Source organism: Poecilia formosa, unplaced genomic scaffold, assembly GCF_000485575.1.
Source record: "Poecilia formosa unplaced genomic scaffold, Poecilia_formosa-5.1.2 Scaffold410, whole genome shotgun sequence".
Classification (NCBI taxonomy): Eukaryota; Metazoa; Chordata; class Actinopteri; order Cyprinodontiformes; family Poeciliidae; genus Poecilia; species Poecilia formosa.
In genome coordinates this window covers 16,998-29,874 of record NW_006800349.1, presented here as the reverse complement: position 1 = coordinate 29,874, position 12,877 = coordinate 16,998, and the positions used below count along the sequence as shown (strand labels likewise).

At 39.9% G+C, this 12,877-nt stretch overlaps 1 protein-coding gene across 1 annotated transcript in view; it reads right to left on the bottom strand.

Moving 5' to 3' along the window:
* LOC103155053 (cubilin-like) overlaps positions 1-12,877 on the bottom strand; it is a gene marked incomplete at its 5' end in the record, with an annotated part of 46,450 nt that overhangs the window by 21,966 nt on the left and 11,607 nt on the right. Inside the window, 10 exons of the mRNA XM_016663239.1 lie at positions 303-459; positions 572-759; positions 1,079-1,304; positions 2,468-2,589; positions 2,710-2,859; positions 3,859-4,062; positions 5,244-5,415; positions 9,384-9,568; positions 12,185-12,325; positions 12,406-12,615. Of these exons, the coding sequence (XP_016518725.1) occupies positions 303-459; positions 572-759; positions 1,079-1,304; positions 2,468-2,589; positions 2,710-2,859; positions 3,859-4,062; positions 5,244-5,415; positions 9,384-9,568; positions 12,185-12,325; positions 12,406-12,615 (1,755 nt within the window). The remainder of the gene's footprint in view (positions 1-302; positions 460-571; positions 760-1,078; positions 1,305-2,467; positions 2,590-2,709; positions 2,860-3,858; positions 4,063-5,243; positions 5,416-9,383; positions 9,569-12,184; positions 12,326-12,405; positions 12,616-12,877) is intronic.

Below are 12,877 nucleotides of genomic sequence, written 5' to 3'. Positions count from 1 at the left end.
TAGATCATTTTGTTGGAATTTTTGTCTTTTTAAAAACAGAAAAGAGCTCGAGACTTTCATGATTTGCATCGCTTTTGTGATGCAAATTTTATGATATGACTGATAACGCTGGTGCAAATATCAGAATTAATAGGCAGGATATTGTTCGCAAAACTATATTGCTTACATAGAGCCTTTATTAATATGACTTTTGCTCACCTACTAAGAGGGTTACCTGTCAACTGTAGAGGAGAACTGCTACCATGTTGGCAGGTGTTACAATAACACAAATAGGTTGAGATGAATACACTTGAGATTCTTACGGGTGCTGAAGGACATGGAGAAACCTACACCAGAGGTAGCAGTGGCTTGGAATCGACTTGTGATAAGATTATATGGCGCGACAACGGGTTCTGGTGCCAAAGAACCGCAGCCTGTCACAAGCAGATCCTCAGAATTCTGGGTACTGCCTGACCAAACCTACGGAGAAACGCACAAGTCACTATTAATCCTTTCCTCTTTTGTCTGGCTCATGTCTTACTTTACCCTGAAATAATAGTTGATCTGAAAAAGTGTCAATTCCTGATTGTACCTTGATATAGCTGGTCTGGCAGCTGCCAGTGCTGTCTGGGATCTCAAAGTTTTCACCAAAGCTCATCTCCAGATGGTTTCCCTCATGGGCAATGATCTGCCAAAAACACTCTGTATTTGCTGGGAAGTTCTGGGGGTAATTTGGTGACTTAATTGTTCCTGTATCAGCGTGGAGCACCCCTCCACAGCCTAGTGGAAGATAAAAATATTACTATACACACTATTTTGAAAATCATCACATAAAAGCAGAAAATAGAGTCTTAAAACTCATAGATAAGACAACATTTGCAAACATTAAAAAACTGCTTGTATATTGGTAGAAAGGATATATTATGTAAAATAATTTATATGTCAACTGTTTAAAAGCTGAATAATTATAGGCCTATCTTGTGCTGACAAATTTATATCAGACACAAACACAATGTGCCTGGCATAGTGTTTGTGGAATCTCTCTCTCGATATTCCACAAACACTATGCCAGATATTTATTTATTTAACAAAAACTTACCAGAAGAGTCGGCAGACCAGGAGGCGAAAAATCCACCCTTTGAAATACTGTGGTCTGCCAGGAAAACTACAGCCAGTTTGTTCGAGCCTGATTGGATGGTTCCAGGACTGGTGGTTCCACAATACTGGCCAATAATTGGAGATCCAGGGGATCCTCCATTAAAAATTGTGACAGAATCCCAGCTGCATGTGGCGTGTGATTCTAGGTTGAAGTAGCTGAAGCTCAACTATAGGAACACGGGAGAAAGACAACAAAGTACAGAAGGCTACAGAACACTTAAGGCTTCCTGTATTAACCTCAAATCATCTACAGGAAAAAGCAAAGCAGTAATTTACTTACACTGTTTTTTTATTCTGGGGTTGGTCTACACATTTTACACTAAAACACAGATGTTCACCCTGAACAGTGATGAATGGACATTCTCATTTCATTTAGTCTTCATAAAGTGGTTTGAACAAATGTCAGAACTTTCTGATATCTGGAAGCTGGACCCAGTGATGAACCAGACCTGTAGTGTAACCTTAACATACATCCACAGGTGTGTCTCCACTTAACTTGGATTGAATTAACCAGAATATTAATAGCCATGATTTCATTTGTATAAAGTAGCTATTTATTATTTAATTATGTCTTTATATATATGAATCATTTGTACCATGTAGTGAACCATGTGCATTGGGTCAGATTAGGGGTTTGTATTGTCAAACAGGGTTGGCTTGTCAGACTATGACGTCCTCCTGAAGAGGTTTTCTTTTAAGGCCAAATGTTGTGAAGCCACCTGGCTCACAATAAAATATGGTTGAAGATATTTTGCTCCACTTGTCTTTCTGACAACTTTGTAGTGATGACTTTTTGTCGAACAGCTTTTTAATAATTTTTTACCATTTACTCTGGAGATAGAAGAATTCTTTATGAAAAAAAAAATATAATGTTAGTGTTCCAATATGTCCCAGATTTGTCTGTATGTGTGTCTCCAACCAATGTTCCATGAATTTGCTGTCAACCTCTTTACAGTCCTGGAAGACCCGAGGTTCAGTTTGAACAGACAGACAGCCAACCACTGCTCTTTTTTTAAGGACTTTTTGGCTCCATTGATCTTTATTTCACAGTAGTATGACAGTAAAGTGGGTTATGAGAGAGGGGAGAAGACATGGTGCAAAGGTCAACAGACAGGGACTCGAACCCTTGACGGCCGCGTCGAGGACTGGCCTCTGTTCATGGGTTGCATCCTAAACCCACTGTTCCACTGCCGCGTCCCGCCAACTACTACTCTTGATGCTAGCTAAGACATTTTTAAATAGTACGATACTGTTTCTGAGCAACTTCAATTGAAACTGGCTAGCTCTCCTTTTTGTTCTATCACGGCAACTGAATGCGTTAAGGACTCACCGTGATAGTGTGGCCAATGGGAGCTTCCAGTAGCCAAGCACAGCGACTTGGGCTGGGATACATGTTGGGGTAATTAGGGCTGGATAACACCCCACCATCACCTGTTTGCCAGCCTCCACATTCTGCAGAAACATTAACTCTAAGGTCACAGAGTTGATGCGTTATGGTTGAAAATGCCATAAGTCATGCTAAAAAACAAACAACTGTGTTACATAAAATGACTTAACCCATCACTGTCTTACCAGAGAATGAGTACTTGGCCTTGAAACCCAAATCCCCCTGTGAAGAGTCAGTCTGGAAATGAACCCACAGCTCTGGTGTGAACACCACGATTGGGATGTGGGGTGGCGTTTGTCCACAAAATCTCCCCAACAGCTCCCCATCCCAGTCACCTTGACAAGGGATGGACCAAAAGACAAACAAACAAGCAAAGAAAACAACAGAAAATAAGAACTCTACAACCCCTGTATACTATACGTTAACAACAACACAAGAAAGTTGAAAGTTTTCAATTTTTGTCACTGTTTGCTATCGTTTATTGCTCTCCGTGTGTCTAGCCCGTAACACGCTGCTGTGAACGAGGCAACCCCCAATGGAAGAGATAGTTTTAGGGGAAAATAGGTAGGTTCATTAATCTGCATTATGTAATATTAATGCATTAAAATGTTCAGAGTAATTACCTGTGTTAATGAGTTAACGTTGACAGCCCTAATTAGAAGGAAACCTTAAAAAGGACTAAAAATCTTCTCTTATTTGCTCGGATCAATTTCTTTCTGAACCTGTTTGATTTTAACAGTTTGTATGTGAAGCAATCCATATGCCTGGGGGTAAAGTCTACCAACCAACAACCTATTTAGTGACAGATGTTACCCACGAATGAAGGAAATAAAGACAAAAAGGCAGCTAAATGGGTTCATTAAGATTGCATCTCTTTCATTAAATAGGCATTGCTTGATACGTAATGGGGCCAAATGAAGCACTGGTTAACAAGAAAAAGTTTGGTTGCTTCCACTTTACCTCCAAGAATTCTGATGTCCATTTAGGCCACCAAAGCTAACCATTTCTGGGATTACGCAATCACTATTGCCTTTTGGTGTACGTTGTCAAACATCACAATATCCAGTTTGTTCGCCTTTGCTGTCTTTACTCTTTTTGGGTCATTCTCAAAAACCTTCAAACCTGCCTTTGACTTTGAAACTATATTTTTCCTATCAGTATCTTTCATCTTATGAGGGTAACTTTGACTTTTGGAGGCATTACAGTAAACCTCTTCAGGAAAAGGGTGAATCTCAAGCCCCTTATTAAAGATCCATTGCAATCTAAACTTAGTTTACCATAAAAAAAAACTAAATGTTATGGTAGAACCCTGTAGTCATTTTGGGAGGACTTACCCAGGCGGAACTGAAGGTAGTCTAGTTCACAAGTCTGATGGTTTTCCAGGTGCAAGTCTTCAATGAGAACCACAATTGAAGAGTTGATGTGAATGGGATTCTGAATCAACCACTCGCAGTTCAAGTTGTTACTGTAATTGGACACCTGGAAACCAGGTGATGTGAAGTTGCCTCCAGCTGGGTCATTCAGAATTCCTCCACACTCTGATGAAACATGAACACGTAAAGAGAGGCAAAGTCATCCTTCACGTTTCAAAGAAAGCACCCGGTTTCTAGTGACTATAGAGTCACTATTTCCTTTCAAGCTTAATGAATCAACATGCCAATACAAATTGTAATTTGTTCACATGTATTCTCCTGGATCTGTTTCTGACCTGAGCGAAACTGATAGTAATGTTGACAGCTTTATGTGGGGGAACAGTATTCACTGTACCCAGACTGCACATCTTAGTTTTCCAAACCTCATGTATAGCTGTAAACATGCAGATCTGCTTTCTCTGGAGGTCTCCAGCTCTACATTATTAACTAACTCCAAGTGACTATTTCTACTGTATTCCTGCAGAAAACCAATCAAGACATGAAAACACATACAGTGTGGATTCACCTATTAATGTGCTTTTCTGTGGAACACAGTGCCAAATTATTTGCGGAAAATGTGCCTATTTTAGGAATTTTTGTAATGTTTATCAACATTTTCCAAAAGAAAATACAGCTCAGGAAGCTGAAGTAAATTCAACAGTTTTCTGTTTCTGAGATCAAGAAATGGCATATCCATAGGCATAGGAATGATGGTAGCATTGTGTCCTTTATCAAGTCACTTGATCTGCTTCGCCTACTAGAGGTGACCTCTGGTGGTCAGAGGGTCACCAGCGGTCACAACTAGCACCACTGCATGGTAGCTTTGCTCTGTCAGGCTGCCCAGCACAGCTGTTGATTCTTTCCAGTAGTTTGCCATCATCAGCGTGTGAATGTAGTGTGAAGTTCTTTGGGGTCCCCTGGACTTCATAAAGCACTATACAGATACAGACCATTTGCCAAGCAGTCAATGAGGAATTTGCACCATTTACATTCCTTGCCTTTGATTGACTGTACCCTGAAGAACGGAGATAAGGAAAACTGCAGATATAAGGTTTACACTCTGTATTGGTGAATATTAATGTATATCTGGTCTTTGAACAATTAAAAAATGCAGTTATAAGCGACTCTAGAAAGGGTCTCAAGTATTCATGGATTTTAGCTATTCATGAGTGACGGTGGTCCCTAACTCCCGTAAACACCAGGGGTCCACTGTTCTGTGTTAAAAGGATTGAAATTTGAACTGGATAATGGGTAAAAAATTGTGAATAGTTTTTCAACTTGTAGGTTTTTTTCGGAAAATAACTCACCTGCAGGCTCATCAGAGGAGTAAGTAACCATAAAGCCACCACTGGAAACGGAAGCATCGGTGCGAAATACAATAGCCATGGTGTTGCCAGAAGAGTGAACCTGAGTGCCTGGTGCGACTGTACCACAGAATCGATGGAGGCGAGGAGCATCAGCAGCCAACCCATTAAATATCTGTAAGAGATAGGACTCTGATAAAGAAGACATTTATTTTCTAGTACTTGAGTGAAACAAACATTTTTGCTGCACAAACCAGCACAAATATAGTACAAACGTTTGACACCAATTTTGTCTGATTAGAAGGTCTTCAGTTATTGTCGTTTTTAGGTGTGGACCAAGTCTTTACCACAGGAAATAATTAGAGAGAATGAGGCTTTCCTCTTGAATCAAAAGCAGAGTACAAAAGGCAAAGCACTCGATTTATGCCTCGATTTATCTCATGATTGTAAGTTTTACTTACAATGATGAGATATGAACCAAAACTGAAACAAACATTCAGTACCAGTACTATTTTCTCCATTGTATGGCCAGGACTTGAGATGAGGAATTCTATCCCTACAGGTTGTTCAGTTCTAATTTTGGATAGTTTCAGTCAGTAAAGTCAATGTTTTGACAAATTACTCCATTAGATCAACAGAGGTCATGTGATTATGGGCTTGTACCCTGTAAACATGATGCAGATGAGAGGTGTGGCTTGTGCAGTAATTACTTGATCAATGTGCATAATTCATAAGAAATATGTAGATGCCCCCATAATTCTTATGAATTTAGCACTGAAACACAAAGTTGTTGGTCACCATACTCAACATATCTGATTCTGCTGATTACTTAGATCAGACCAATATAGGATGATAATGTGGTACCACTGTGTCCAATTAATACTTTTATCTTTTATCTAACCCCCTCAGAGGTTCTATGGGTTTATGACTAATCCACAAAATCAATCAGGTGTTTAATATAGGTAGGTCTACTTAAATCTCCTTTCCATGTAGGGTTGTGTAATTTTATCGATTCTACGATATTTATCGATACATTAAATCCTATTTTGAGTTTTATGTCAGATACACATGAATTAAATGACAGCTATCAAACATGACATTTTTTTACCCAGTTGCACATGGACATCAAAAATCACATGTAATCAAACAACCAGTTACAATTAATTAAATAATGAAATGAAATAGATAAATTACATTATCTAATAGGGAATAAGACAAAAAAGGTTCCTTTTTTGCAGGGTTTCCTGCAGTGTATTATAAGCGTGTGGCTCTGTCTTCCCTGTAAAGTTTATGTATGTGTTTGTTGGCCGGAGCGTCAGCGGTTAACGAACTAGCGCTAACCTCATCATGCAGGTTCAGCCAAGTGAGGAGCTTTCGCACTTGCCTTGTAGTCACACATCACGCTGGTTTTATATTTTTAGTATTATTTTTCTGGTTACATGAAGCAGCAAACCGTATCAAATGCTTTGTCCACTTAGAGTTAATGAACGCGGCCTTGCAGAGATCTGAAAAATCCGTCCCTTAAAGCTCGGACAACAAAACAGTTTCTGTGATGCTTATTACAAACTCAACAGACATGAAATGGAAGAGCTACTAACGCCACATTAACAGCATTTTGTTGCGCGTCTCTGGGCAGTGCAGCGGATTTAACTCATCATGCAGAGTCGGTCCAAGGCTGTCTGAGGCCTTGAGCAGGATTTGACTTAGAGGCCCCTCTTGCTGCTAAAAACATCAGCACCTCTAACAGCTTTTGTGTTAGATTTAATCTGGGAGACGGGGACTAGTTTAGTTAGCCAACCTAAAAAGCAATAAGTTATAATTGCAGTTTACTAATTTATATTTGTGAACAAACAGAGCTCAAACTCAAAGATTAAACTCACAGCATCAGAGTGTAGCTATGGTAACAAAACAATTTAAATATGAATATTGTTCTTTGAACTTTTACATAATAAACTTACCAGCTCCTTAAAACCTTATATTTACAATGTTAACATTTAAATATTTTAATTTATGTATGCTGAAACCATTAAATCAAATTTAGCAGCATTGATCATCTCAGTAAACAAATGTTACATTTACGCATCTGTGGCCTGTGTTAAAATATTAGCCTATATGGGGCCCCTGCAGCCCTGGGGGGCCTGATGGAGCTGCTGACTTAATTTGGATTAAACAAAAGTGCAAATAATTGATATTCATTTTAATTGTATTTTTTGATTTGTTGTTTTTAAGATTAGTTGTGGGTTTAAATCACTGGAGACGTTTCCTGTAACGTATAATTACCCAGTAATATTTTTACATTTCCTGTCAACTTAACATCTCTTAATACAAAAACACAGTGAACCGCCAATGGACCGCCTCAGCACCCTGACTGCCGGGCTCAGCAAGATTTATAGGGGAAACCCTGTTCTGCATAACTAAATACACAAAGCCACACGATTCATCTTTAAACAAAGCAAATGTATAACAAAAACAACATTTATTATACCATCAGTTCAATTAATTCAATCCAAGTCTGTGAAACAGTCACAAAATGTCACCAAAATCACTCTGTCCCTATAAAATGCCGTATGAGTCTCTAACACAGGCAAATAAGTCTCATCCCCATTCATTTATTTATTCAGCCTAGTGTTAGTTCACACACACACATACATTTCAACTTATCATTCAGAATAGTATGTCTGTACACTTTGTATGTGATATTTTAGTATGTGCAATTTTAGTCTTGTGTGTGCGAGAGAGACAAAAAAAATGCATGCACATGCAATCTTTTATTACTTTATATGTGCAATCTTAGTCTTTAATTTTTGCGTGTGAGAAAAGAAAATTGTATGTAGTGTTGTGATATTTTACTAGTGTACATGCGCAATTTTAATATTTTGTGTATGTGTATGAGTCTTTACTAATGTGTGAGAGACAAAACATAGTTTTTGTCCTAAACGGCCCCTCATAGCTACGATAGCTACGTGCTACTGGTAGTAATGTTTAACAGATGTAGCTTTGCTTCTGCTCCACCTGCAGTGAACTCTCACACCAAACGTCTGATAAAGCTGCAGCATGTAACTAAAACAAACAAACAAAAAGATTTTTGATATGTATTAAAACTTTCCCTATGTCCTAACATAAGACAGATAATCTCTGAAAAAAACAGATCTCCTCTGCCTCCTCTATTGTTCTGCAGAATTATTCAGCTCAGTCTGAAACAGCCAATCAGAGCCTGTGTTACTCAGCGAGCCATGGTCTGAGGAAGTTTTGATTTAGTAACACAGGATTGCTTATTTTGATGGAACCTGCATTTGACTCTGAATGAATGTTTCCTTTTTTCTTGACATTTTTTGATATAGGTAGTGTTGTGAGATTTATTTGACTCGTGTATAATTCATGGTGCTGAGAGCCTTACTTTTAAATATTATTTTACTGACTGCAGGTTTTTCAGTTGTTCTTTTGAACAAATAGCTGTACTATTGTGCCTGCAAGTATTTTGCATGTTTTATATCTAAATTAGGTGAATTGCCAGATCATTTTTCCATTTTGCCAGATCACATAGTATCATTTATAGTATGTGATCCAGCCAATCATTATTTATAGTATACATATATATATCTATCTAAAGTGTTAATTTTTTGCTTTAGATATAAATTTTATACCTAAAGCGAAAACTTAACAGCCAATCCAGGTGATCAGCAACGATCGGTGATCAGCCTCATGCATGATCAGAATCGGCAGCTATCGGTCCGTCCGTCCGTCCTCAGTCTCTTGTTCATCTCTGATACACTTGACAACTACAGAGTCATCTGAGTATTTCTGTAGATGACAGAAGTCAGACTTGTGCTGAAAGTCTGAAGTGTACAGCGTGAAAAGGAATGGTCAGAGTATAGTCCCCTGTGGTGCTCCTGTGTTGCTGACCACAATCTATCACTCCACCATCGCCTCATCTATCACCTCACTGTCTATCACTGTTAATAGACAGTGAGGAGTTCAGTGTCTTCCCAAATAAATATATGATGCATGTCAAATTGGAACTGGAATTAAACTTGTTAACTTCCAATTGCCAGTCTCTTTCCTTTAGATTAACTGAGAATTAAAAATGTGAAAACTTACAGTACAGAAAACAGGCAAGATCCAAATGAGAGGAAAGGAACTCACATCAACGTAGTCAAACACACAGGAAGTGCCAGAACCTTCCAGGCGCAGGTCATTAATGATGAGTGTAACCCTGCGGTTTGGTGCGACTACCAATTCCCAGCGACACACTCTGCTGTGAGGATATAAGTTTGGGTAATTGGGTGAAGTGATAGTACCAGATGGAGCGTTCAACTCTCCTCCACACACTAGAAAAAAGGAAAAACAAATGGATACCTATTGTGAGATCAAATAATTCAACAAAATTTATTTTGATTGTCAGAAGTTAAATCTTTTTTGTCCAAGTTTATTTAATATCAGTTACTTCATATACAGCCCATTTTCCTAGACATACCAATCACTAGAACATTTCACACTAGGGCTGTATTCACCCAGTCACACTTGCAAATGTGCACACATTCATACACTGATACACTAATCTATAGACAACTTGAGTTAATGTATTTAGAAATGGCTCTCAGATGAAGCATTGTGTAGGATTGCTAAGCAGACTGAAGTTTTATAGCTCTTTTCCAGTTTGGGTGTTCACTGCCTTCTTTCCCACTCAAAGTGTTTTATGCTAAAGCCACATTCACCCACTCATACTCACATTTATACACTGATCAGTAGGTGCATTGGGGTTAAAGCTGCAGTATGTAACTGTTACAAAAGCTGTTTTTTTCCATATTTATAAAAACTGACACCATATCATGATAGTATGTTATGAGACATGTAATTGTGAAAAAAAATCAATTCCTTCACCTCCTCCTGGTTTTACAGTTAGGACTGCAAAAATGTACCACTCTGAGTCACAAACAGAGCAAGGAGTTTCTTTGCACTGTCAATCCTCCTCCAGCATACTGCTCAGTGTGTTAATGATGGAAAAATCATTAACATACTGACAACTGTTTATCCAACGTCATTGGTGGCCATGCTAAGATCACCTTAGTATTTGTGGCAGGCTAGGTCGTGTTGAGCAAGCTGTTGCTTAGCAAAGAACAAGCAGGAGGGAGAGAGCATGAGAGTGATTGACAGCATTTACAGCAATCCTTCTGAGTGAGTGGCGTATTTCTGCTGTTAGTACTGGGACCACTGGGAGAAGGCAGAAGAGCCCAATTTTTTCACATGTGATCTGTCTCATATTACGCTGTCACAAACTTACATACTGCAGCTTTATTTACCGTTGCACAGATCCACTTCAACTCCTTCTTTCCTTCCTCTCTCCTTCCCTCATCTGGAGTCGGGTTGCAAGGGTAGCCGCCTAAGTAGGGAGGCCCAGACAATCCTCTCCCCAGCCACTTAGGCCAGCTCCTCTGGGCGTTCCCAGGCCAGCCAAGAACCATAGTGCCTCCATTGTGCCCTCGGTCTTCCTCTGGGCCTCCTCCTGGTGAAATGTGCCCAGAACACCTCACCAGGGAGGTGTTGAGGAGGCATTCTAACTAGATGCCTGAGCTACCTCAACTGGCTCTTCTCGACATGGAGAAGCAGTAGTTTTGGAGAACTCAAAGGTTTCTATACTCAAATAAATAAGTAAAAGAAATAACGCACGGAGACGTAGTTCTTCTGCTTGGCCTCAGGCGAGCTCGGATATTTAATACACACTCTGCCACGGATTCCTCGTTACAGTTTCAACAGTTCAATACTCAAAAATATTCCAAAATTCTCTCCGTATTCTTAACATCACCCTTTTTTATACAATGTCATCTTCACTGGTGTAAGTTGGAAAGTTTCGACCAATGGGGTTGCTACCCTTGACTTACGTAAGGATTCTGGCAAGCCTTATACTAAGTGTGTGTTGGATGTCCTTTAGAAATATTCGGGACCTTATCTGCTCCATCTCAGAATTGCCGAGAAAGCCAATTCATCTCAAATTGTTGTTCTTATCGGTCCAAACAGCTTTCCTTCCCAAGCCATATTTGGTTCCATTTGCGCTTTGCACGCAAATGGAAGGAAGGGAGTCAGGTCTGTTTGACCTAGAGAGGTGTCAAAATCCTTTTGCAAAAACAACTCCTTAAATAGTATTTCTGTTCTTACAGTAGCTCTACTCTGAGTCCCTCCTGGATGACTGAGCTTCTCACCGTATCTCTAAGGGAGAGCCCAGACACCCTCCGGAGAAAACTCTTGTTCTGTCATGATCCAAAGCTCATGACCATAGATGAGGGTAGGAATGTAGATCGACCGGTAAATTGAGAGCTTTCCTTTTTGACTCAGCTCTCTCTTCACCATGACAGACCGGTACAGCGCCTGCTTCACTGCAGAGACTGCACCAGTCTGCCCGTCAATCTTCCACTCCATTTTTCCCACATTTTCCACACTTGGGGCAGGACATCTTCCTCAACCCGGAGCAGGCACTCTACCCTTCTCTGGGCACTCTGGAGGTGTCCAGTACCTCCTGTACTGGACACTCTCCAGTACCTCCACACTGGAGGTACTGGAGGTCCAGTACCTCCAGTACTCTCCAGTACTGGAGAACCTGTACTGGATTGTACTCCAGTACTCCAGGAAGTGCTCCCTGGAGTACTCTACCCTGCTCCTCAACCCGGAGCAGGGTAGAGTGCAGGTGTGAATGTGACTAGTCACATTCACACCATGAAGTAGGAGGAAGCTGGAATCGAACCTACAACCTTCCAATCACAGGACAACTACTCTACCCACAGAGCCACAGACACCCACAGTACTGTTTAAAAAGCCCATCTAGGGACAAGTGCTGCAAATTAGCTTACGCCATCAGCACCATGATACAAGCATGAGACTGCTGTTTTATTCAGTTTGCCTATGTGTGTCTGCCCCATTAAATAAAACCCTAAAGAATAAAGTGGTCCTACCTTCAACACTGGCTTCAAAAAACAGGCTGAATCCAGCTGCATTTCCACTGTTGTCACTCACAAATTTGACATAAGCAAAACTGTCTGATGTATCAACTGAAGCTGGAATATTGTTTCCACAATGTTGCCCCAGCAGACGTCCTGTGGAAATTATAAACTTGAATCTAAAGAATTCATACAATTTACATGAGTTCTAAATAGAATTAGATTTTTGTCCTCACCTGAAGCATTGTATTCTCTTATCTCCACATAGTCAGCAGCACATCCTGCACTGTCCTGCAGGCTCAGGTTCTTGTAGCTCAAGGTAAGGTAGTGTCCCGTGGGCCCTTCTAGGTACCATTCACAGTTGGAGTTTTTAGGATAGTTAGAACCAGGGAAGCCTGGACTATGGATTTCCCCTGTTTGACCTATGTAGGTGCCTCCACATGATGCTGCATTTAGAGATGGGAAATGCAAAATGAAAGTGAGCTCTGAAGTGTTGTTTAATTTTCGATAAAAATCATTATATCTTCTTTAGATCAATGCATATCTGGTTTGAATGTAAAAATAATGGACGTTTTCCGTCCTACCACCCCAACCTTTGTCTAGTATCCCTTAAATGATAAAGACAGTAGTAAGTAGTCTAAAATAGCTAGCTACCTGTCCACCACTTACAAACTACAATCAGCTGCTCAGAATCTGATAGGCCTACCT